This window comes from Sesamum indicum, linkage group LG11 (genome assembly GCF_000512975.1).
Source record: "Sesamum indicum cultivar Zhongzhi No. 13 linkage group LG11, S_indicum_v1.0, whole genome shotgun sequence".
NCBI classification, from domain to species: Eukaryota; Viridiplantae; Streptophyta; class Magnoliopsida; order Lamiales; family Pedaliaceae; genus Sesamum; species Sesamum indicum.
Window position 1 is genome coordinate 7,161,423 of NC_026155.1, and position 26,948 is coordinate 7,188,370.

The 26,948-nt window shown below is 35.0% G+C and overlaps 4 protein-coding genes across 7 annotated transcripts in view; all 4 read left to right on the top strand.

Moving 5' to 3' along the window:
- Positions 1–5,294, top strand: part of LOC105173490 (cellulose synthase A catalytic subunit 3 [UDP-forming]) — a 7,714-nt gene extending 2,420 nt beyond the window's left edge. The window contains exons 5-15 of the mRNA XM_011095245.2: positions 3–78; positions 203–395; positions 562–828; positions 1,096–1,441; positions 1,527–1,664; positions 1,906–2,031; positions 2,109–2,321; positions 2,451–2,715; positions 3,080–3,282; positions 4,020–4,370; positions 4,457–5,294. Coding sequence (XP_011093547.2) covers positions 3–78; positions 203–395; positions 562–828; positions 1,096–1,441; positions 1,527–1,664; positions 1,906–2,031; positions 2,109–2,321; positions 2,451–2,715; positions 3,080–3,282; positions 4,020–4,370; positions 4,457–5,041 — 2,763 coding nt within the window. The 3' untranslated portion in view covers positions 5,042–5,294. The remainder of the gene's footprint in view (positions 1–2; positions 79–202; positions 396–561; positions 829–1,095; positions 1,442–1,526; positions 1,665–1,905; positions 2,032–2,108; positions 2,322–2,450; positions 2,716–3,079; positions 3,283–4,019; positions 4,371–4,456) is intronic.
- LOC105173489 (chaperonin-like RbcX protein 2, chloroplastic) lies at positions 5,452–8,369 on the top strand. Of its 2 annotated transcripts, none has more exons than XM_011095244.2 (5): positions 5,452–6,211; positions 7,153–7,235; positions 7,338–7,395; positions 7,481–7,546; positions 8,104–8,369. In XM_011095244.2, the coding sequence occupies exons 1-5, from the start codon at positions 5,882–5,884 to the stop codon at positions 8,230–8,232; spliced, it is 666 nt and encodes a 221-aa protein (XP_011093546.1). In that variant the 5' UTR covers positions 5,452–5,881; the 3' UTR covers positions 8,233–8,369. The 2 variants fall into 2 exon arrangements, with proteins under 2 accessions (XP_011093546.1, XP_011093545.1); XM_011095243.2 differs by having other exon boundaries at positions 5,456–6,211; positions 7,153–7,244.
- On the top strand, positions 11,809–13,594 carry LOC105173488. Its single transcript, XM_011095242.2, has 3 exons — positions 11,809–12,073; positions 12,629–12,859; positions 13,215–13,594. The coding sequence occupies exons 1-3, from the start codon at positions 11,996–11,998 to the stop codon at positions 13,362–13,364; spliced, it is 459 nt and encodes a 152-aa protein (XP_011093544.1). The 5' UTR covers positions 11,809–11,995; the 3' UTR covers positions 13,365–13,594.
- LOC105173491 (zinc finger CCCH domain-containing protein 30) lies at positions 17,387–21,290 on the top strand. Of its 3 annotated transcripts, XM_011095247.2 has the most exons (3): positions 17,387–17,708; positions 17,927–17,981; positions 18,699–21,290. In XM_011095247.2, the coding sequence occupies exon 3, from the start codon at positions 18,784–18,786 to the stop codon at positions 20,914–20,916; it is 2,133 nt and encodes a 710-aa protein (XP_011093549.1). In that variant the 5' UTR covers positions 17,387–17,708; positions 17,927–17,981; positions 18,699–18,783; the 3' UTR covers positions 20,917–21,290. The 3 variants fall into 3 exon arrangements, with proteins under 3 accessions (XP_011093549.1, XP_011093548.1, XP_020553354.1); XM_011095246.2 differs by lacking the exon at positions 17,927–17,981; XM_020697695.1 differs by lacking the exon at positions 17,927–17,981 and having other exon boundaries at positions 17,387–17,701.

Sequence of the window (26,948 nt, forward strand, 5' to 3'; positions counted from 1 at the left end):
AGGTTTCTGGGGAACTGTCTGCAGCATCACCTGGACGCCTTTCAATGGCATCTCCTCCTCCTGGTGGTGGTGGGAAACGTAAACTTCTACTCCTTTTTGCGTGTCTTTAATCAATCATATTCTTTCTTTCTTTCTTTCATTTTTTCATTTGAGCCTCTGATTTATAGTGTCTAGTGTCTAACATAGTCTTTCTTCTTTGCAGCTAGGATTGTAGATCCAGTGAGGGAGTTTGGATCCCCAGGTTTAGGCAATGTTGCCTGGAAAGAAAGAGTTGATGGCTGGAAGATGAAGCAGGAAAAGCCTGTTGTTCCAATGACTACTAGCCATCCTCCTTCAGAAAGAGGAGCTGGAGATATTGATGCTAGCACAGATGTTCTCGTGGATGACTCTCTACTGTGAGTTTTTAATTTATGTCCTCAAAGTTTTCTATACATACAGATTATTGATTTTGCAAAAACACTTACAATGTTGAAGTTCATAGAAGACCTTACTCCTTAGCTGGTGCTCGTTTGTCTGCAAAAATCTCACCAATAATCTAGTTGACTTTTCTTCTTCATGCAGGAATGATGAAGCACGGCAACCTCTATCAAGGAAGGTTTCTATTCCATCATCAAAAATAAACCCCTACAGGATGGTTATTGTATTGCGGCTAGTGATTCTGTGCATTTTCTTACACTATCGAATAACCAATCCTGTACCCAATGCATTTGCTTTGTGGTTAATTTCTGTTATCTGTGAGATATGGTTTGCTATATCCTGGATTCTGGATCAGTTCCCAAAATGGCTTCCGGTAAACCGTGAAACGTACCTTGACAGGCTTGCTCTTAGGTGAGAAAATTTCCATCTACATGTGTCTATACATCGGTGCAGCATTTTAATTGTTTATCCTAGAACTCTTGTGCTGTCATGGGTAGATGATGCGGACGCTTTGTCTAGCTTCTGAACAAAACAGCATATTTTACCTATTTTTTTTTATTTTCTTATGTCAAACTACCACAAGCCACTTTTCTGCCTAGGCTTCTCTTTTTGGTTCTATGTACAGATGAAATTTATTTTCCATCTGATTATTAAAACTACAAAAATTATGTGTAACAGATATGATCGTGAAGGAGAGCCATCACAGTTAGCTGCTGTTGACATATTTGTCAGTACAGTCGATCCTCTAAAGGAGCCTCCTCTTGTTACGGCTAATACTGTATTATCCATTCTTTCGGTAGACTATCCAGTGGACAAGGTCTCGTGCTATGTTTCTGATGATGGTGCTGCCATGTTGACATTTGAAGCTTTATCAGAAACATCTGAATTTGCAAGGAAGTGGGTTCCTTTCTGCAAAAAGTACAATATTGAACCACGGGCTCCAGAGTGGTACTTTGCTCAGAAGATTGACTACTTAAAAGATAAAGTTCAGCCATCCTTTGTAAAAGACCGTAGGGCTATGAAGGTAAGAATTCTTCGTCATGGGATAATCTGTCGACTCTTCACATTTGGTCAAGTACTTATGGTTGTTCTCCTCTTTGTCCTTGCAGAGAGAATATGAAGAATTCAAAATTCGCATCAATGCTCTTGTTGCCAAGGCCCAAAAAGTTCCTGAAGAAGGTTGGATCATGCAAGATGGTACACCATGGCCTGGAAATAATACAAGGGATCATCCAGGAATGATCCAGGTTACTACTTTCTGAGGATTGAACTCCCTTAATATAAATTACTTTTTGTGTGATATGGTTTGCATCAAAGTGTATATCAAATACGATAGAATCTGAAGATGCTCATTTTTCTGTTCTTTCGGTTTTTGGCAAGAGCTATTCATATTATGAGCAGATATTCTAACTCAAATTTATATACAGTTGCTTAAAATTTTCTCACGGTTTCTTCCAAATATATATCACCTATATTTCTTGCTTGCAGGTTTTCCTGGGCCAAAGTGGAGGTCTTGACAGTGACGGTAATGAGCTACCACGGTTAGTATATGTTTCTCGTGAGAAGCGTCCAGGATTCCAGCATCACAAGAAGGCTGGTGCTATGAATGCACTTGTAAGTGGTAAAAGGATGTAATTTCACTACCTTTATCTTGCTTGCAAGTTTGACATTTTAAATGCAACACCTTGCAGGTTCGTGTATCAGCAGTTCTTACCAACGGACCTTTCTTGTTGAATCTTGATTGTGATCACTATATAAACAACAGCAAGGCCTTGCGTGAAGCTATGTGCTTTCTGATGGACCCAAATCTTGGGAAATATGTATGCTATGTTCAATTTCCACAGAGGTTTGATGGTATAGATAGGAGTGATCGATATGCCAACCGCAACACAGTCTTCTTTGATGTGAGTTTATCATCATTGCTCTAACCATTTTTGGGTCTTTGCTATTTGATGACTTCTTAATTGACTTGATGCAAGTTACTTTATTGTTTTCCACAACTAATATGCACTTGTTCCTTCTTGGCCCATCAGATTAACTTGAGAGGTTTAGATGGCATTCAAGGCCCTGTATACGTGGGCACTGGATGTGTCTTTAACAGAACGGCTCTATATGGTTATGAGCCTCCTCACAAACCTAAGCACAAGAAACCTGGGTTGTTCTCTTCCTGCTTTGGTCGATCAAGTAAGAAAAGTTCTAAATCAAGTAAGAAGGGATCAGATAAAAAGAAATCTAGCAAGCATGTCGATCCCACTGTTCCCATCTTCAATTTGGAGGATATAGAGGAGGGTGTTGAAGGTGTGCTTCTCTTGAAATCAATAGCTCTGGTTCATTATTAGTCAGGGTTATTAACCATAAAATCTCCAGCTGAATTGTTGCTTTTGAGATGCTTTCACTGGTTCATGGTTCTTTCATTGAATATTGAAACTGAAATGCATTACTAATGACACGCCAAATTTTGTGCTTTTGGCATCCAGTCATCTTTATTCTTCTGCATAATTTCACACTCCCTTGCACAGCTATTTCTTGATAATATTGAGTTTAATCTTTGTGCCTTACAAGGAGAAACAGGAATAGAATTTTTAGGGAACATCTGTATGTTGTCTATTAGTTTATCTTGTTTTAATGTTGCTAATTCTTTCAACCTTTGGTGATTGATCAGGTGCCGGGTTTGATGATGAGAAGACATTGCTCATGTCCCAAATGAGCCTTGAGAAAAGATTTGGTCAATCAGCAGTTTTTGTTGCATCTACCCTAATGGAGAATGGGGGTGTTCCTCAGTCTGCCACACCAGATACTCTTTTAAAAGAGGCCATTCATGTTATTAGTTGTGGGTATGAAGATAAGACAGAATGGGGAAGTGAGGTAAACCCTTTCGTTATTTTCCATCTAGAGTTCCTTGGAATCGTAAGATGCCTAAATAATGGAGTTATTGTGATATATGTCAATAGAATCTAACATAGATTGTCAAATATTCTCTTTGTTTGTAAATATTTTAAGGAGTTTTAGTGTCGTGTCACATTCATTAAGCGCTGGGAAGTTGTATTATATTGTATTGCAGTTAGGTCGAGGACTCATAACAAATCATACTTTCTTTATGCCATTTCTTCCATTCATGCAGAATTGGCTCATGACTTTATATTCCTCCTTCCTGAACTCTCCAACTTTGCCTTTCTGTAGAAGGCTTTTCCTTTTTTTCTTCTTTTTCTGTTTTTCTGTGTGCATATATGTGTTTTATGGTGGTTCTTTCAGTGCAGTCTTTGTGATCTTGATGGGCCAGTTCTGTATTAAGTTGCAAAAGATCTCTTTAAAGATGTTTGAATTATTTTATCTTTTTTACCTTTGAGGGCTTGTTCTTGTCTCAATTCTTTGCTAATTTCCTGTGAAGAATATGTACGTCTTGGAATTGTCATTCTAAATAGTTTTTGTTACATTTGCATTTGAATTAAATGGCAATAGGTGTTACTGTAGTAGTCAAATATTATGGCAGTGAAATACATCAAATGCTTTCACTGTAATATACTTCTTTTGCCTCACCTGTTAACTTCAAAATACTAGTAGTCTAATTATTAATAGATTTATTTTCCTTGCACTGTATGCAGATAGGATGGATTTATGGTTCTGTCACAGAAGATATTCTTACAGGATTTAAGATGCATGCACGTGGCTGGCGATCAATTTACTGTATGCCACCAAGACCAGCCTTCAAGGGATCTGCTCCAATTAATCTTTCTGATCGTTTGAACCAAGTGCTTCGATGGGCCTTGGGATCCGTGGAGATTTTATTTAGCAGGCATTGTCCAATATGGTATGGCTATGGTGGAAGGTTAAAATGGCTAGAGAGATTTGCATATGTCAATACCACAATTTACCCAGTGACCGCCATTCCTCTTCTATTGTATTGTACACTCCCGGCTGTCTGCTTGCTTACTGGGAAGTTCATTATCCCACAGGTTTGATTTCAGCCCCAAAGTCCACATCTTTCACTACAATTTTTCAGGACAACTAAATATTAAGAACTATATATTCTGTATTGCAGATTAGTAACCTTGCAAGTATCTGGTTTCTATCCCTCTTTCTCTCCATCTTTGCCACTGGTATACTGGAAATGAGGTGGAGTGGTGTCGGAATTGATGAATGGTGGAGGAATGAGCAGTTTTGGGTCATCGGAGGTGTGTCTTCTCATCTCTTTGCCGTCTTCCAAGGGTTGCTCAAAGTGCTAGCTGGAATAGACACGAACTTCACTGTTACGTCCAAGGCCTCAGACGAAGATGGAGATTTTGCTGAGCTTTACATGTTCAAATGGACTACGCTTCTGATACCCCCAACGACTCTCCTCATCATAAACTTGGTGGGTGTCGTTGCTGGAATTTCCTATGCTATCAACAGCGGTTACCAATCATGGGGCCCCCTCTTTGGGAAACTGTTCTTTGCATTCTGGGTGATTGTTCATCTCTATCCTTTCCTCAAAGGTCTTATGGGTCGCCAGAACCGAACACCCACTATTGTTGTCGTATGGTCCATTCTTCTTGCTTCTATCTTTTCTTTGTTGTGGGTGCGAGTCGATCCATTCACCACTAGAGTCACCGGTCCAGACGTTGAACAGTGTGGAATTAACTGCTAATTTGGACTCAAAGTTCAAGAGGTAGATGTGTGATAATTGCACGATTTATCCACTCACAGACTTGGTGTACGTTTTTGTCCGTGTGAAATTCACTTTTGTGTAGAGATAAGAAAGCTATATATATATCTTTTTGTTAATCCTCAAAAGATTAGATGATTAAGGTCGCCCAAACGCTTCTCCAAGGAATTGTATGTTTGTAACTAACTAGTATTCGTCATCCATATTTTAATGTATTAATTTATTCGTTGAAGTATCTTCTAAAGTTGCTTAAGCTTTGATTTTTCTCCTGGAAGACAATTTTATCATATCTATCATATTGGTGGTTCAGTATCTAATATTGCATTTCGCATATGCATGCTACACATACATGAATAGAAAGATCTGAACTGTCATTTGAGTTTTAGTGCTAATTTCACTTAAAATTGCAAGAATCTTAGCAGTCAACCAGAGGGATCTCTGCTCTCTATGCCCTGAAAGCAACATGATTCTAACATCCCATTCCAGGCTATGCAGAATCCTTGTACCTAATTGCTACATACCCATAAGAGATTGGTAACAGTTGGCAACATGTGCCCAGTCCATGATTAGATGACAAAACACGAAGTAGATTGGCTGTCTAGTTTCCTATTGTGTGGAACAATTGGGGCCTCAGAAACTTGCCAAAACAACCATAAAAACCACATAAAATATCACAAACTGAATTTAGATTCTTGCTCGTAAAAAAGAAAACAGAAGATTTTTACATACACTCCAACAAACTGCAGGTGCCCTCTTTTTTGAGTCCTCAGAACTTCTTCCTCAAGAAGAGGGAATAACGTTTACTTTCTTGTAGTAATTCACATGGCAGGAGCTACATCAGTGAAGTCTTTTACCGACAGTCTTTCACCTTGCCCGTGTTTGTGCCTGGACTCCATGTCTTCAACTAGGCTAAAAATCACGCCGTATTCTTACAGAAGTACAGGGAGACGAGGGCAGTTGACGAAGCTGAGGATGACAGATTTGAGCAGTTCTTTCTTGTATACATGGCACAATTGGCGGTTGTCTTCGAGAATGCTCTCATGTTACATCATGAGTCACAGTTCAAGAAAGAGACAGAAGCAGCCTCAGGGTCTCATTGTTGTAGATGAGTTGGGAGGGCAGTATGATGACACCTTCAATGATGTCAAAATGGTGAGTTGCGTTTCCTCATTCGCTCTTTAAGGTGTCTTATTACATCCTCAATGTCGATACTGGAAGGGAGCGTGATGATTGGGGAGGGTGTTTGGAAGTCCGTATGTGGAAGTATTGTGTGTACAGAAATTTTTTTATCCAAATTAGGTTTGATCAAATGAAATCGAGTAAATAACAAGTGTAATTATACTTACCATATCGCCAAACCCATTCTTGGCTAGAGTATTCATTAGAGAATCTTGAATAAACTTCCAAAGTCGGTTACATTTTTTAAAGGAGTTAAATGCAATTTAAACTCATGGGAAATGAGAAAAACCTCATATGAGAAAAAAAAGTAGCAAACTACACCTCTATGTTTTTTAAAATAAACCAAAAACGCCCCTAACACGTTTGTGGGGTTATACTGCGATTTTTTTTTATTTTTTAATTTAAATTGATGTTTATGCATTTATTTAAAAATCGTTTGATTTTGATTTCAATGTAAAGTCCAAATTTAACTAATAATTTTAGTATTTCTATATATATTAATATATTTAAAATATTACTATATTAAATTATTTTTAAAAATCTAGCACAGATGCAAGGGGGTGAGTCTACTACACCACTGGCCACAGGAGTATTTTGCTTTATTTTTAAAAATATAAGAGAACAATTTGCTTATATTTTTTACATGAATTTTTTTGCACATTTTCCATATTATTGGAAAATAATTACCTTTTTCTAAAAGTTAATTCCATAGAAATGTGTATTTGCAAGTCTGTGACTACCAAATTCTTTCTTCTTACAATATCTAATGTTGGTCATTTGAGTACATCTCTACCAAACATTTGTCAATACTCATTTATAACCAGCATACATCAAGAACTCAATACTGCAAATCCAATTGTCTCATTTGGTTTGCTCTCTCAGACAAGAAGTTGAAACATCCTCCACACTTGCAGGAACTCATCAACTACTTCACATTCAAAGCTGTAAGGACCGTTCTTGAACAGCTGTACGAGATGAATCCCCCACAGTACAAATGGTTCAACAAGTACACATACATATAAACACACATATTTGCAATATAAGACACATTCTTAGCAGGTCTTTTGATGTAATTAATCAACTTCTGCATCTATGACAGCTTCGTTGCCGATAACGTACCCAACAACGGCCAACGCTTTCTCCAGACCCTCGTCAAGGTATTTTAGTTACGCCCTCCGAGCAATCAAACATCGCCTATTTTAGTTTGATTTTGCCACAACATTCTTACTTTGATGATTACAGGAACGGCGAGAACTCGCTGAACGAGTGATGATAACGCGCCTCAGCCTCTACGGACGATGGATTAAGGTAAATATACGCTCATTTCAACACTCTCGTCAGTTTATTTTCAATGATCGATAGAACAATCCCTGACCTACAACTTGGACATAATAATGTAGCATAATGCTTCATCATTATATTATTTGCCAATCATTCTAAGCTTCTGCACATGGTTCAAAATATCGGTCGATATTCAATGATAATTTTTAGTTAATATGCACTTGGGACGGACTTTATCGATATGATAAAATCCCAATCTGCCCGTTATTTTTCGAATTTATAGGTTGTAACTTAACAAGGAAAAATACAACTACCTCGTGAGGTTTAATATTACAAATACTTCCCATTGTCTGAAAAATTCTTAATTTCAAATACAATAATCCAAAAATTTTATAATATATCTATTTTGTATCGTCGAATAATATCTTTATCTGTACAAATTTACATTGAACAATACATGATATTATTTCCGATACCCCGACTTTGAACTATACTTCTTCACGTGCTGCACAAATCGCTGGTTAGTTATATAAAATTTGTGTCTGAATTGGTAAATCTTTGTTTGTAATATAATGTTTATGCAGAAATGCGACCACGGTGAAATATACAATGAAATCTCAGAGGAGAACTTGAAGCTGATGAGAGATAGGCTTCTGGAGACGATCGTGTGGCCGTCCGATGATAGCACAAAATCTGATCAGGACACAGATTGACGGCAGAGATTTATTTGATTAGGATGATTTGGATTTTCTCGTGTTTTTGTTCTTTATTAATTGTAGGAGAGTATCTATTCATTAGGATGATTGTAATTAAGCAAAGTGATTTATGTCATTAAGACGAGGGAAAAATAAATGCGATTTAATGAGAAAAAACTCATATGAAAAATAAAATTAGCAAATTACTCTCTGTGTTTTGGAAAACGAAGTAAATTATTTCTCTATCTAAACTATTGATAGGGAATAATTTGCTTTATTTTTTGAAATACAGAAGAATAATTTACTAATTTTATAAGGAAGTATTTACTCATTTCACGTATGCTCGTATACATGTTGCTGCATTTTAGGACATGTACGCATATGATGCGACAAATTCCCAATTTTGGAATGCATTTGATGTAATAACAAAGAAGAGAGAGAAACAAATTAGAGAAGGGTGAGTTTAGTTGGTTGGAAATTTTGGAGTTACTGTCGAGATGGATTTAGAAGTGAAAGTTTTACTTTATTGGGGGAGGGCATTAAAATAATTGGAGGACCAATATATACCAAAAAAGAAAAAAAAGAAGAAGGATTGACCCCTTTAGGTCTGGATTAGATTTTTTATTTTAAATTATATTGCTCTCTTGCTTAATTTAATATATGTATAAGATTTTTTTTAAATAAAATATAAACGCAACATGATTTGAAATAGAAAATTCAATCTGTTAGAGACCCATCTAGATTTAGGGATGGCAATTGGGTGGGTAGGGAGTTGGAGTGGACCAGAGACCCGCCTTGCTAACTTCAGAATGGTCCTACGACCCACCTGACCCCAGATTTTATTCTGCCCCACCACACTATAAAACCTATTGGGTAGATCTAACGCAATAGACTTGATTTTTTATTTTTATTTTTAATGTAGAAAAGATAGAGAAGAAGAGGTTGAGCGGCGACCAGGGCGAAGGGGACCTAGGGAGAGTGGTGACGGCGAGGCAGGGAATGGAGAGAGAGAGAGAGACTAGAAAATGGGAATGGAAAGGGTAGGGATTAAGGCAATTTTAGTAAATAACATATTTGTTTATAAAATTTTAAAAAATTAAATTAAGTATATACTGGGAGGAGTCCCAAAGTGAATTTTTATGGAATCGACACCTAACCCTGACCTAAATGAGTCCTAAAAATTAGGACTTGAGACCCGTCTCGAACCCCATTTATTAGACCCGAATGGGACGGATTTTCCTTGGTCTGGATGCAATTGCCACCCATACGGATATTTAACAACTTAGACGCCAAATTACTTTTGAATTAATTGTGATTTTTGAAGTGTTTGATAGCTTAAGATATAATTATTTGGGTTATTTAATTGTGATAATATGAATTTCGTATAAACTAAAATTTGGGGTTTTTTGTTCGTAAAAAATTAATTATTTCAAAATCAGTTGGTATATATATAAATAGCTCCAGCCCAGAATTGTGACCCCATTTTAACTCTAAAATACAAGAGATAAATGAAAAGGGTTCTGCAATATTATAAATAAGCAAATTATACTCTATGATAAAAAAAAAATAGCAATTTACCTCTTTATATTTTTTTAAAATGAAGTAATTTACCTTTTTGGAAGATAAATTGCTTCATGTTCAAAAATACAGGGGGGATAAATTGTTGTCTTTTAAAAAATACATAAAGATAATTTGCTATTTTTTTATAAGGGGTAATTTGCTCATTTGTAATATCATAAGGAAGTTGCTTACATTTTTTCCTAATTGAAAATGTATAAAAATGTGAGAGGAAGATCAAGAGTGGTCTTTCATTAGCAAAAGTCTATGAAAATTGCTAAAAGAAAATTAAAAAAATTAATAATGACCAATTTATTTTTTTATGGTTTAATTTTGGTATTTCATATTTTTATCCAAAATAAATAACTTGCTAATAAACATGAAATAAAATTTTTACGCAATAATCCAATACTTGATTTAATAAAATAATTACAATATTATAAAATTTTATCACTACACGTCCCAAATTTTAACACGCAATCATTTATATTAAAAATAAATTACATTTAGTATATAAATATTAAATAGTTTTTTATCCTATCTCACACGCACATCGAGTAAGATATAACCTCGGATAAATTACATTTTTAGTCCTATTAGTGGACCTATTTCCAATTTTGGTCCCACATTCAGGTCAATTCGCACATTAAGTCGCATATGTGTTTTTTTTTTTTTTTCAATTTGAGGACCATTGAGGGATTTCCGTCCAATTGACAACGGCAGCTGCTCTCTCCGTTAGTCAATACAATTAAAATAAGGGTAAATGATATTTTTGATCCCATAAGTGGACCTGTTTCCAATTTTAGTCCCACATCATACCAATTCACACATTTACGTATGGAATCAAAATTGAAAACAAATCCACTTGTGAGACCAAAAATATAATTTACCCATATAACCTCTAATGTTTTATAAAATTCTACAATGTAGATGACTCCATTGAAATTCCCAATGAATTTTGACCAAGAATTCCATGCCCTGCCTAAACTCTTACAATATATTATCCTCAAAGCAATCTGCAACGCTGACAAGTGATCACACCTCTCTAACATTTATAATAGGGATAATTACATTTTTTTTTCTCCTCAAATTTTATTTAATACATATGAATTTTTTATAATTAAAAAATTTATATCTAATATTTTTAAAATCAATTTCTAGCTAACAAATAGTTCATCTGTAAATCAAAATTTATTGAATTTATTGATATTAATAAAAAGAATTGAATGGAAATTAATATAAACACTCGATTGACTTATTATAGGTTAAACAAATCTTTTGCGCTTAAACTAGTTTTATAACGGTAAAGGTATATCTCTTCACATGTATTGACATGTGAAAATGTATAAGGGCTAATTAATAATCATAAAAAGAATCATTAACTTGCAATAAATTAGTAATAGGTCAATTGGGATTACATTGAATATACTTTATTAATATCATTAAATTTGATAAATTTTGAACGATGAAGAAATTTATTTATAAGATAGAAGCAAAAATCGAGAATAATAAATATAATTTTTTTAATCATAAAAAAAATTATATTTAATTACATCAAATTTTAATAAAGAAAAATGCTATTATCCTCTTATGATCTATATTAATATAAAAAGAAAAATCCCTCTACACACAAACGACAGTCAATGACCCCACTCCACCAAGATTTTGTAAAGTAAAAAATGCATTTCAAGATAAAATAACTAACTTATTCAACTTTTCAAAAGCTACGTTGATTTAATTATTATTTTCTTTCTTTGTTTCCTTTTATAATATAATGTACTGATTTATATATTTTATTTACATATAATATATTTTAAAGTATAAAAAATTATTTATTATATGCACGTAAAAACAATTAATATTGTATAAGAAAAAAACACCCCACATGCCTGCAGATGCCCAGAGTTCCAATCTTAGAGAGGTGCACACGTGGTGGCCTCCAATACATCTGCATATGCCCTATCAAACGTGTCGTCTCACCACTTACTACAACACCCACAACGAACCACACGTATCACCACTCCCGACATTATTAACTCTATCTCTCTCTTATCATCATCATCATCATCATCATCTTCTTCCTTATATAATAAACACCAAAAACACACACTCTGCTACGATCGATACGAGCAAGAAGATTACTTCAGTTGTCTCTGCCCCTTTTGCTGTCTGTTAACTAGTTTTCGGGAGCACAAACAGAAAAAAAAAAAAAAAAACTAAGGAAATGATCAACAACACATCTGAAAGAATGACGGGGTTAGAAGAACCAATCCTCTCCAGGCTCAATCGACTTGATAACATCGTAAGTACTCTACATATATATACGTATTTATATACATGTATTTTTACGGTTTGTAGTACTATATACATAGCTTCCATGGCTCGCTATATCTCTTACGTATAATCATACGGCTCTCTATTTTTCGTATCACACCAGAAAAAAGTTTGATCCTTAGTTTCAACTAATTACTATACTTAAAAGAAAAAAGTCGTGGCTAGAGCTTTAGCTACGGCTATATAAACCCAAGGTGAATATTTAGTAAGTAACATTCTCGTTGTTAATCTACGTGGTTCGATGCAAATATTTACTAGCAACGAAAATTACTTGATAACGAATTTACCAATGAATTGTTTAAAATATATATTAAGAATTTTACTTATTAATTAGCTCGATATGCTGATTTTAGCATCGAATGTTATCGTAGTTGTTGCTCCATTTTCTTCTAGTAGTATATAGTTCGATTGGCCTAAATTTTGTGTACGTCGGTAATTCAGGCAAGAGCAGTTGGTATCGGAGTGCTTAACTTGGTTTCTTATTTATGTTAAAAATCTTGTACCTGTATTGGATGGATTTCAGCTGAAACAATTGGAGGACATCCGGAGTGCTGGCCACTCTCCCAAGAGTTCATACGCATCCACCACCTCAAGTGGAACCCTCACAAGCGACGGCCACCCCTTCTCATTGGCTGATTTCTCGCCCGAGGGCTTCGAGAAGCATTGTCGCCCTGTTGATGAGGTGATCATGGAGGTCGAGCGGAAAGGGACGTTGATTGAAAGACTCGTTCACGCAGAGGATCGTATCTTGAAGGTAAAAACTCAAAGATGGGATTATGACTTTGTGGGGATGAGTATATTATACGATCTTTTCAGTGGTATCGGATTTTATTTTTCAGGAAAAAATTGAGTTCTTGAGGTGTTTACATAAAAATTAGATGATGATGATGTGCCTATAACAAGCAATACATGATGATCGTTTCTAGTTAATTTGAAACCTTTTAGGGTCTTTTCATAATATATCTAAACTTTAGGGATGATGAAGTTTTACTGTGTGATTAGACTTTGACGATGATGCTGGGGGATCGTCGATATTACATGCATACATGTGAATCTTGATAAGTTTAAGGTTGACTTACATTTGTGTCGCGGCTTGTTTTCGTTGTCAGCTGTGTCTGCAGTGGGAAGAAGAGTTAGAGGGTGAGAGGAGCAAAGAACACTCAACAGCATCGGTAGAGAAATCATCTCCGAAGAAGGGTCTGAAGCAATTTGTGAAATCATGCGTTAAAGGGAAAGCGAAGAACAAGAAGAACGGTTGACTCCGGATACGTACTATGTAATATGTTGTGTTGCTAACTCGATCCTTTCTGTGCTGCTTTTTCCGCGCTTCTCTTGTTTGGTGCAACACTGTCGGGATGTATTGACACTTGCCGTGTGAGTGGTGCTCTATTTGTTTTGGTTTTTGGAAGAGAAGTTTGATGAATTTTGTACTGCAAGAGAACCATTAGTTGCTTTGTTGATATGGAGTTGCTCTAGGTTGGCGTCATGATGTCTGTCTCATATTTTGGGAATTTGTCGTTTCAAGAAAATTGCAATTTTGGTTCAGGTTTTTAGGACTAGCGATTATTTTTTTATCCAAAATTATTTCAGGAGAGTAATTAGAATAAATTACAATGATTTTTTTTAAGTTTGACATAATTATGAATACTCCTTATTTTTTGAAAAGTAATCGATACACTAGTGATTAAGGACAATAATTTTTGAAAATGTCAGTTTGGATTAATTTACTTTAGTTTGGTCTGAAAAATTATGTGTTTGGAGCATGAGCTTAAAATATTGCTATTTTTTACTATCGTGTAGAGTTTTGTGTATTTTGATTTCAGTCATTTTCATTCCACACAACTCCCTACCACACTTTCTAGCCCCACCATTGGATCTCGCCTCCAGCTAGCCATCGACTCCCATAGAGGGGAGTCATGTGGCGTCCCCTAAATTAAAAAAGTACGCTCATCTTTTTTGAAATTTGGTATAATTATATATAGAGTTTTTATGATCTAGAAAATTTCGTCTATCATCTATGATGTGTGCTTCAATTTAATAAAAAGTCATATGTTAGTAAACACTTTTCGAATTTGCTGATATTAACAGAAATTTAAAAAAAGATTTTATATTTACCTCTAATTAACTTATTACTGATCTATAGCAGGTTAAATAAATCTTCTTATGACTAGTTATGCTCATATATCGTCATACATTAATGCATATGAGGAGGTATCTTTTCACCGTTATAAGAATAGTTTCGTCTGAAAAGGATTGTTTAATCTATAATACTAATTAACACGTTCCGAAAGTTTATCTCAATTATAAACAACTCCTTTTTCAAATAAAAAATTCATAAAAAAAATACTCTTTTGAGGCATATAATACATCACAAGGCATGTCGGAAAAGTGGAAAAGTATTAAAATACTTTCATTGTTCTCCTCTCTATTTCCGGACAAAGCCCTCTCTATCTCCGGTCTGAAAACTTGTGAAGCACTGTTGGATGGAGGAGGCATATACATCCAATCGAATTTTGATTGATTGGATCGAATTTTGACACACACACAGATTGAACTCACACTGTCAGCATGCACGCCAACTCAGTCTACGCCGCCACTGTCCTTTCCTTTACTGCCAATGGTTGTGCGTTTCATACATAATGTAAGCCCTGTCGACAATTCATAATGGTCTTAACGGTGCATTGCTTGAGAAGCGTCCGATGCTTCAGGATGGAGAATCATCTAAGGGGAGGAAGTTGAAGGGAACGGCTCATTCTTCTATTTAGATTGGGGGAAAATTCTTACCCAAATTAAGTTTAGTCGGATTGAACTAATCATAAAGTAAGTGTATTACACTTGATACGGAAATGATCACTTTCTCTAAAGTGTACACTAATCACACGGTAAGCGTAATATACTTGCCAAATGATTGGTTCAAATTCGATCGAACCCGGACTGGATTAGAAATTTCCCGCTGAGGGAGTTAAGGAAGACAAATTGACATCCTTCTACCTCTTTTACCTATTTTGTTATGGATTTTATCCTTGTGTGATGTTATAAATGAACAAATTATTATTTTACAGAAATAAAATAGTATCTTTATCCTCTGTATTTTTCAAAATGAAGTAATTTACCCCTCTATGCTTTTCTAAATTGTTTCATTTTAAAAAGTACAATGGGGTAAATTGCTGCATTTCAAAACATATAGGGACACAACATAAATTCTTATCTCCAAATTCATTTCGTATTCCCAAATATATCCCTCGGAACATAATTTAAATTAAGTTGCATTTAAATAGAAAAATTCATAATTATTTCAAATGTTTCTATATTAAGTGTATTTCAAATCTATCCTACTCCAAAAATAGTTTAAAAATAAGGGTTTAAAGAATTTATATTCATTGTAATTAATAAGAGATAATTCAAACAAATATAGTAATTTGTTATTACGAATTTAAGTAAAATTCTTAACTCCAAATCCACATGTCCAAATTAAGCGTAAATGAATTCCTAAGCTTATCCATTGAATTAAAGTAAACATGCCATTTTATGTGATTATTATATCTCAATTATTACAGTTGAAGATAATAATGAGAAGATATTTAATATTCTTTTCTTTTCAATTTTCTTTTCCCTCTACAAACTTCACTAAATAGGAGTCCTTTTTCTTTGTCTTGTCCAAGAAATTCAAACAAATATCTCAAATTAAAATTATTTTTTTGTATTTTTATTTTACAATCATTAGATTTTATCTTTATAGAAAAATAAATCAAATTTAATTTTATAAATATAATTATATACAAAAATTATATTATATATTTTTTATATGTATAATATTTATACGACTGTATATTTATAATATATATGTATATACGTATAGAAAATCCCACCTAGGAGTGTACGCGGTGTGGTATGGGCTAATTTAGGTAATTTTTCGCCCCAACCTAATGTTTTGTGATTTTTGAAAAACTTAGTCCAAGTCCAACCTGACAATCATCAAAATCGCACTTTGCTGTCTAATTGAGTTGGGGCAAGTATTGTGATTTTTCGTACATAGTTAATCACTTGTATAATTATATTAATACTTTATGACAATTTATGCTTTTGGTATAATTATTAATTATAATAAGTGCGTTTTCCTGTATTGATAGTTAGCAAAAATATAAAAATATAATATATCAGTTACAATATATAAAATATACATGGTTATATATTTATTTTAGAAGAACAAAAATAAATATAAAAAACTTACCTATTTTTTTAATAAGATTGTGAAAAAACCCTTATTTGGAATTAAATTGTAAATTAAACTGATCTTTAATAGTATATAAATATTATTTGAAATAAAATAAGATGATTATGGAAATAGATTGTAACAAAATAATAATATCATCTACAACAAGCACACAAAAAGATACACACGCATGTATATGTATGTGTGTGTGTAGGATATACAATGACTAAGACAGATAAATAAAAATATATAGTAATTGATTTTTCTTATATGGAGAAGTAATGTATACGAAAATTTAAAATTATGTGCATCATATACTTTATAATATAAAAAATACATTAAAATAAAATAAATATGCTTGCTTACTTAATTTAGTTTGTCTTGATGTTCTTAATTATAGTTTAATATTTGTTGTCAAATATTTGTCGTGGTGTTCTTTCAGTAATGTACCCATTTCTCTTTTTTTTTGGATCGTTTGGGCCACCCTATTTTTATGGCCATCAGATTGATTTAATCAAAACTACAGACAATTCCCTACCAACTTCTGCATTTTATGATAAAATTATCAACATTAACTTATTTTTCATATACTCCAATTTCAATTTCTTTTCTTTTCACTTTTTTTTTTCAAACACTCACAAATTTAATTACAACTAAGAGAGTAATTACTAAGTTTATTTAAAATATCATATAAAATTATATATTATCAGATGCCTATAGAGCTTATAGGATTTTAGAACTTATTTAAAAACGAGTTCATGAAGTATTTAAATAAAACAAAATTATAAAGCTTATAAAAGATTAGTAGTGCTAATTTATAATTAATTTTGAAAGAACTTAGAAATAAATTAGCAATTTTTTTACGTTTTTTTTTAATAAAAAATTAGTAGCCAAACATGGCGTAGTGGGCGCCGTCCAAGCTCCGAACCCGCTTTTGCTTTCCCCTCATGGACCCACACACTCCAAATAACTCGACTCCCCATTTTCTCATTTCGCGTCAATTTCAATATAATTTCATTTCATTTGCTTTGCATTTCCATTTCCTCGCCATTTCAATATCAAAACCGCACCCCCCCCTCCCTCCTTTCCCTTCTCTCTCACTCTCTTTCTCTCTCTCTAGGATACAGACACATTTCCTCTTGACTGCACAACAAAACAAACCTCCCCTCGCTTTCTCTCGAATTTTCTGCACTTCTCCCTCCCCTATACACGTACAACACCCCCCTGTATGTGTACATCACTTGTAAAATCTGTATAATGAAGACTTTTGTCTGGTTCAGGCCGTTTGATTTGTTGTTCTTTGTTACTCCGAGCAATGGATCGGTGAATGAGTGACGGAAATGATAAACTCGCAGATCTTCGGTGGAAGCTTGGGTTTTTGGGGTCAGTGGTGAGTTTCTTTGTCTTTTGCCTAGTTGTTTGAGTTGCGTTGACTTCATTATGAACTGATCTGCGTTTGATGTGTTGTGTGAGGCTTTTGTTAATTTGAGTTGTTAATTTGATTTTTTTGGTGTACGAATTTTTTTTCTTTGTTAGAGTTTTAGATTGGTGTGTGTATGTATGAGGTTGAATTTTGTAATGATTTTGTATTTTGGTGGTTTGATGTAGCTCTTTTACGATCTTCATTCAGCTGACGGTTTCTTTTGCAGATACGGACAGTTGTGTAAGTCGTGAATAAGTTAAATTTAATTTACATTTGGTGCATATATGCCTGTTGCACTTGAAGATTCCGATTTTCTCCAAATGTAACTGGTGAAACATGTAGGAATCGTTCACTTTCTCAAGTGGAGTGGGAAATTGGATTCTATTTTTGGCCATATATTCCCCTCCTTAGAATTTTGTCTGGTATGTAATATTCTGGTGATAAGATATGGAATTGGTGCTCTATTTGGATGCGCTTGGTGAGATTCTTTTTCCCTTTTGTTTATCACTAAAGAGGGGAAAGAATCCGAACTCTGTTGATGTTGTGTCTATTAAGTCACTTCCTTTGGCATCATATAGCGGTAATAGTTGGTTTGTTTATTTCATATATCTAAAGCGTAGGTTAACTGTCCTAGACCATATCATTGCATGTAGCAATATATGTAGAAAAACTGATGAGCTGCTATTCATGTGGGTTAAAGCATTTTCTATTTGAGTGATATTTATCCTTTGAATACTTATTAGTGTTAATTATCTTGCTTACTTTTTGTTACGCTATATGTTTGCTTGTAGTTAATATTAGGAAAACTTGGTTGACTTGCTCGTATACAAACTATTGTAACCTCCTCTACTGGTGTATTTCTTTTGCATTGATGGATTACCTTTATGAAAATTTTACTTAGACGAAGAAAAGTAAAAGTTCCTGATTTTAATACATGTGTTGTTTGTTGACTTGCAGTTGATTGAAGTATCGCAGTGGGCTGGAGCTATAAAAATCTAGTTTCTCTACCACCTCATTGGCTGCTGCTGTACGATATAAGAATATGAAGGGCATGAGTAAATTATCTGTCGAGACTGAGGATTCCTTTTCCAGTTTGCTTGAATTTGCTGCCAATAATGACATTGAAGCTTTCAGGAGATCCATTGAGCTTGATTTGTCTGGAGTTGATGAGGCTGGACTTTGGTATGTTCGCAAGATAGGTTCAAAGCAGATCACCCAGGACGAAAGAACACCACTGATGGTTGCTGCTACTTATGGTAGTGTTGATGTATTGAAGTTGATAGTTGCCCTACCAGAGGTTGATTTGAATAGATCTTGTGGCCAGGATAAGTGGACTGCTCTTCATTGTGCTGCTTTTGGCGGATCTGTTAATGCATTTGATGTTGTGAAGCTGCTGTTATCTGCTGGTGCTGATCCAAATATTGAGGATGCAAATGGCCGGCGCCCAGTTGATGTGATTATAGTTCCTCCAAAGCTTCCTGGCGCTAAAGCTGCACTTGAGGACTTGCTTATGAACAGTACTTCTGATGGCTCTGTCGTTGATTGTAATTTACATGTCTCGATTTCCACTTCCAGTGCATCTTCTCCGGTTTTATCATCATCTCCGTCTCCAGGAAGTAGGTCTCCATGCTCCCAATCTGATACTGTATCTTCTCCTACTGCTGCAAAGTTCAGTGATGTTCCTGCTAATTCTGTGTCAGAGAAGAAACAATATCCCGTGGATCCATCTCTTCCTGACATTAGAAACAGTATCTACTCAACTGATGAGTTCCGTATGTTCTCATTCAAGGTCAGGCCCTGTTCGAGGGCCTATTCTCATGATTGGACTGAATGTCCTTTTGTTCACCCTGGAGAAAATGCCCGCAGGAGAGACCCACGGAAGTACCATTACAGCTGTGTCCCATGTCCTGATTTTCGTAAAGGTGCTTGTAGGCGTGGGGACATGTGCGAGTACGCACATGGTGTGTTTGAGTGCTGGCTGCACCCTGCGCAGTATCGAACAAGGCTCTGCAAGGATGGCACAAGCTGTGCTAGGCAGGTGTGTTTTTTTGCTCACACCCAGGAGGAGCTTCGCCCCTTGTATGTCTCTACTGGATCTGGTGTTCCCTCTCCAAGGTCAGCTGCCTCGGCAGCTAGTTTCATGGACATGGCTGCTGCTTTAAGCCTTTTGCCTGGTTCTCCCACATCGCACTCTGTTATGTCTCCTTCTGCATTCAATCAGACCCTGTCGCCTACAGCAAATGGAATGCCTCATTCATCTGCAGCTTGGCCTCAACCAAATGTTCCAACTCTTCATCTTCCTGGTAGCAACCTCCAATCCAGTCGGCTGAGGTCTTCCCTCAGTGCTCGTGATATTCCACCGGAGGATCTGAATATGTTACAGGATTTTGATGCCCAGCAACTTGTTCTGAATGACATGGCATGTTTTTCACAGTCACAACCCAATTCTGCTATGTTGAATCGTTCGGGTCGGTCCAAGTCAACACTAACTCCTTCCAATCTTGAGGAGCTTTTTTCAGCTGAGATTACATCATCACCTAGATTTCCTGATCAGGCAGTGGCCTCTGGTGTTTTTTCTCCTAGACATAAATCAGCCGTTCTCAATCAGTTTCAACAGCAGCAGAGCATTTTATCACCAATTAATACTAATGTTTTTTCTCCAAGAAATGTAGAACACCCTTTGTTGCAGGCTTCTTTCGGTGTCTCATCTCCAAGGATGTCACCGAGAAGCTTGGACACTGTATCCCCAATGAGTGCTCGTCTTTCAGCATTTGCCCAACGTGAGAAGCAGCAGCAACAGATGCACAGCCTCAGCTCCCGGGATCTTGGAACTGGCCATGGCCCCATTGTTGGGCCGCCCGTTGCTGCTGCTTGGTCTAAGTGGGGATCCCCCAATGGAAAAGCTGATTGGTCTGTTGGTGGGGACGATCAAAGCTGCCTGAAAAAATCATCTACAGTTGAACTCAATAACGGTGGAAATGAGCCTGACTTGTCATGGGTGCAGTCTCTTGTCAAAGAATCACCACCTGAGATGATGGACAAGACTGCAGCTTCCGCTTCTGGTGCTGCACCATCCGGTGAGTGTTTGAAACCAAATTCTCAAATTGATTCCATTGATCATTCAGTTTTAGGGGCTTGGCTCGAGCAGATGCAACTCGATCAGCTGGTCGTCTAGTGTGCACGAATTCATTTTCAGTTAGACAGACAAGACTGTAGGAAGTATATAAAATTTTTGGGCTCTTTCTTTTTGCTGGTGGCAAAGGTGCAATCCAAAAGAGTAGCAGCAATGGAGTTTGAGAGTTTTATTTGGTATAATGAGTTCAATTTTCCCCCTCGAAAGGTGTATTCAACTTAAATTATTTATTGATTATTATTATAACATGAGTTTTCATTTGTTATCTGGGCTGTTCAAAGAAACCAGTCCCAGTCTGCTCATCTTTCTTCTTTTGTACTTGGAAGTAATCTTTCTCTTGTATTCTCCGGACTAGATACCTATATATATATATACACACATATATTGCATTGTATTGAATCTTTTATTTCTAAGTTTGTCCTGATTCAGGTTGTGTTCCATGTTATGGAGTGGCACTACTTGTTTTACCCTAATCAAATTTCTATTCATGATTTGTTTTATGTTTTTTGAATGTGATTGACAATGCTGGATATGTTGTTATTAAATTAAAAACGATTGACTTAGTTTATTTTCTTTTCTAAAACCCCATTTAAGACAAAATTGCCTAATCTGACAAATGTGCAATAAAAAGTAGGAAACGCCCACCACGCAAATTGAATTCAAATGAAAATCCTAGTATGGTATGGGCACAGAGTGATCAGAAACACCACCAATGGAGAAATGACGTTTACATCATGATGAATAATTGAAGAACCAAAGGCCCACATATTTATTGTCAGATTGGTTTCTCAGGATGTTGCGATCCGTTTTCCTGCGACTTTTTTAGGTTTGAAGATTGAATGTGGTGGAGACGAGGACACTTGGAGGGGACGTTATTTATTAGGCTAAATTGTAATACTCTTCCTAATATTTGATATAATTATAAATATTTTTAGTATTTTGATGAAATTCTGTAATTTTTGGATGAAGCCTGAAATTATCCACTTTGTTCTTGTTGTATTTTTTTTTAAAAAATAAAAAATTATAAAAATTGAATGAGGTGGATAGAAAAATTTTGAAAAATTATAAAAAATTTGTCCACTTAGTGCATGATGTTTTTTAATATTTTTTAAAAATAAGTTAAATTATAATTTATAATCTACAAAAGTATTTTGATTAATTCACCACAGTAAATGGATGAAAATTTAAACGAAATTAATGGATTGAGCTAGCTATTGGGCTGCTGTTAGAATAAGGAGAATGGATAGTTTATCAAATAATAACAAATATTTGCAATATTGTTATATTTTAGAGTTGTTGTTATAATTTGCCTTATTTATTATTATTACTATTGTAAAAATATAATTAATAGGTTTGGACGCATGAGACCAAACTTAGACAAGGTAGGTGGTAGGTGGGGAGTGGTGGTGGTGGGGTGCAATCTTATCTTCATATCTGAGGGGAGAGAAGTGGATGCGACTTTGGTTGCTAGGAAATGATGCATTGTCCTTGACGGATTCCTTGGCGCTTTTTCCTTGTGGGTGGGGCCGATAACTGCGACTTACGGGGAAATTGGTCGGCATTTAATGAATTGCGCCTTATGTATATGTTCATTATGGGTTTGAAAAATCAACATCAAGTTCGGAAAGTCTGCTTTTGGTTGAATTTTTGATTAAATTCAAATTAATTATTTAAAAAATAGATTATGCGATATGGTAGCAACCAATTAGCATTGATTAGGAACTCAAGCAGTTAATATAAAGTACGATGATTTTACGCTATTATTATTAATAGAAAGACATAAAAAAGAAACGATGATCAAGAAGACTTTAATGGATGACCAACGAGAATTACATAAGAACATTCATGAAGCTATCATATTTAATTCGATTTAAAGAGACTCCAAGCAACATAGTAAAAAGCGAATACTTTTCTATAATAGCGGAATAGTATAAATACTTCATCCTTGATTCATTTGGAGGGAGTTGAATTTCGTAACTACTAAGAAAGTTCTTGAGGTTTTATATTATTTGTGACGTATTGAGGACTATAACTCGTATCCAGTTAAAAGCATATACTGCATTTAGCCCGTTCTCCCTAAGAATCCTTTAAGGTCTTCTCCCAAGGGATGCATATACTGCATTTAGGCAAGTACAATAGTGCGGGTGACCTCGAAGACCATTTGGAGAAATTGTAGACTCGAGCGATGCTGAATATTGCAAGGTCTTCCTTACTATATTGGCGGGAAAGAGAACCAACGTCCCGCTCAAACTATAGAAAATCTAAACAATTGTTTCAATGGTTCTTACGTAATTTCTCCATCAACAACAAGTGCCCAAAGCTTGCTTCATACCTCTTCATGAGCAAGAAAGGATTGAGGGAATACATTCAAAAGAAACTTTGGAGATCCCTCACCTAACCACTGTTGGCTAGTAAACTCCAATAAAACTTGTGGAAGGGAAGATTTCATGAACCGATTGCTGGAAAGCCCTCGACGACGAGCTTTTGAGAAGATCCAAAAAGCACATACGTGATGTACTCCATTAAAAGTTCCAACAACGGAGATTCTATCTATAGCAGAGCAATAAGGTACTGTGTAATGGCTTCAAAAAATGGAAAACGGTCTAAAACGAGAAAGGTTCGACATATACTGCCATTTTCAGATAGATTGGGGACACAACATCGAGGACTGCTATCACTTGGGGAATGCGATAGAAAAGTTGAGTACCTTAAAGAATATGTTGGTAACCACACCAACATCAAGAACACGTACACATGCCCTTTAGGCATGATGCAAATTTGAAAATAGCAAAGATAATTTGTTGACCGCGGGTTGTCATGTCGGCAAGACTACCGGGAGGCGAGCATGAAAATCCTTAGTTCGGGCCTCAACTTCTCCCACCGAGTCTACACCTGCAACAGGATCGCTCCGAGCCCCAAGAGTTGCTACTCTAACTTTATCCACATCTCGGATGCCCACCGACATTAATTTGAATTGGGTGCTAGTTAATCCCAAACACTCACTTCTTAATCAACCAAGTATACACGTAGGGTATTGTGTATGTAATGCAGAATAACCCACCATTAATTGTTAATATTGTGGAAAGGAGATGTAAAACACTAGGCTTATTTGAGATCAAAGGGGGCGTGTATTTTTACAACTTTTGCTTCTCTTCAAGTCCATCATGAAAAGCCTCTCCACCCTTATTTGACCATGTAGTTGAGTTGAAATCCTATTTCAATTATAATTCATTTCTTACAATAAATTAATTTCTAGGTTATTTATTTATCTCAAAATAAACACTCTCAAATAATAATATTTTGTCCTATAAAATATTTGAGGTCTGGTCCATGAAATTACTAAATCCATATTTAATTTATTCTAAAGAAGTTTCCCAAAGTTTATCAATTAACAAAATTAATTGATCTCATCACTTAATTTTACATTCTTTTTCTTGAGATGGTTTAATCCAATCAAACATGTTATAATATAATATGATTAAAATCTTTACCCAATTAATTTAATCTCATGAAATTAATTGAGCTAAAAAACTGTTAATTACTTCAGTTAATATTTCTACATTCTTAACCCAATATTTCAATTAATTGGTTCTTAAGTTATTCAAGAATTCAATTTATTAAATTCAAGAAGGTGAGCCTCTTCGAGTAAGTGTGTGACTCTTTAAGTTCACCCTAATGATAGTTATGAGCTCACAACTATTGTGACTTGTCAAATTTATAATCATATTAATTAAATTATCTTGAAAGTAACTCCTCAATTCCAAGAATCCATCTAGTCATGGTTGGCATTTAGACACACGCCATGAAGACTTATCTCTAGGTGAAGCTGGCGAACCTTTAGATAGCGAGTACCATTCAAGTATGGTCCTATCATCAATTATCCCCTGATTGAGTCCAAGGAACGGATGATGATCAAAATCTTGTTGACTCAATAACTATGCATCACTTTTTTCTATTTCTTGTTTATAAATGATCAACCTAGGAAACCCTAGGTCTAGTTGCCGTGATACCTTGACCAAGGATTTTATCAATTAGAAATATTAGAAAAGCATAGGAGATCTCTCGCCTCATTGGGTGGTTGCCAACGAGCAACTATGGCTTCCAACATAGAAATTCACCAAAGTACAAAGGATCTAGACGAAAAAATAAGCTCAAATCATGATGGCCTTAGTCAACTTGGACAAGAAAAAATACCCCCAGAAGTAATTTGTTCTCTTCTTGGTGGTTGTCAAGAGTCGACTAGTAAATAAATGCTTTTGTGCACGCAGGTGACAAGGATCTGAAAGAAAAAACTAGCTCTAATACAGTCAACCTCAGTCATCTCGGAGACGAAAAGATTCCCCCTGAAGTTTTATGTTCTCTTTTGGGTGGTTGCCAACAAGCAACTATGGCTTCCAACAAAGATATTCAACCAAGGACAAAGGATCTAGATGAAAAAATAAGCTCAAATCATGATGGCATTAGTCAACTCGGAGAAGAAAAAATACCCCCAGAAGTACTTTGTTCTCTTCTTGGTGGTTGTCAAGAGTCAACTAGTAAATCAAATGTTGTTGTGCATGCAGGTGACAAGGACTTGAAAGAAAAAACTAGCTCTAATACTGTCAACCTCAGTCATCTTGGAGACGAAAAGCTTCCCCCTGAAGTTATTTGTTCTCTTCTTGGTGGTTGTTAAGCCTCCAATCTCTTTATGCTGCTCCATGCATGTCGTAATTAACGCCGAGCTACGCTGCATGTATTCATGGATACCAGACGAGCATATGTCATTGCTTATGGTTAAATAATGATGATAATAAAAATATATGTATAAGGCGTTAGGATTAGGTCCTTTTACTATATGTGAACTTTGTAATAATTGATAATTAAATAAAAGGGGCGGCGTAAGTATTATCTTATCATATTTTATTTATTCCCACTTATTCTAAACTATCCTTATGAAGCTTCTTAAAGGAGGACTTATAGTAACAACATTAACTATTGTGGAAAACACGATGCACATTTTTTATTTATATCTATCCCATAACTATGCGTAAGGTCCACGCATTGACTATAGAGGGAAGACAGTTTATATGAATTAAGTGTACAAGAAATGAACCTCCCAAAAGTGGATTTAATACACTTATCTATAATTGATTACAAATTGTAGCTTTAGAAAGATGTCTAACAAGTATGTCATATCTAATCAGTGCCGACTTATTCCTCACGAAAGAATAAGTAAAGTAAATCAAATGCTGCTGTGCATGCAGGTGACAAGGACTTGAAAGAAAAAACTAGCTCTAATACTGTCAAGTCATCTTGGATTGGCTTCATCATATTAATGTTTGCAATTGGTAATTATTTAGTTATGAAAGCTATAATACGTAAATTAATATTAGTGATATATTTAATACGCGTAGTACTTAATATACTCTGACAACAAACAAGGAAAGTACATCAAATTATTAGATAGTAGTGAAGGTGTAATATTTGAATTTAATATTTTTATATTAAACTGAAATACAATACGAGACGTTCCATAGTAGTACATATAATCAAATATTATATAGAGAGATAAATGTAATTGTTGTAATTAAATAATAAGTCTTAGCTAATAGAAATGTGCTTTTCTTTAAAAAAAATTAACCATTCCGGAAAAAGAAGCAAATGACAATATATATTCCACGAATTAGATGTTTCATTAGTATATAACTTCAATTATGAAATACTGTAGCACAATGACTAGGAACGAAATTAAAAATGGTATGAAGTAGGCCGTTGACCAGTATATGTAAAACTAAAAGATGAAGATCAAACCTTTATTTTATTACTCAACATTACGTTGTTCCTATTTAATCAAAATTGACAATACAATATACTTAGTAATGTAAAACTCTAAACACTTATCTAAATTTCTCCCAAAAATTTTTTTTATCTAAAATTCATGTATTGGCGTGACAATGACTTCAAACCTCAAGGTGCATGTTTTCGACTTGGTAGGGGAAAATTGTAACTATAAAAGTAAATATAGATCATAGGTACATTATTTATTGGATTATAGCCAAAACTCGCATATATTACGAATAAACAAAAGCAACTAC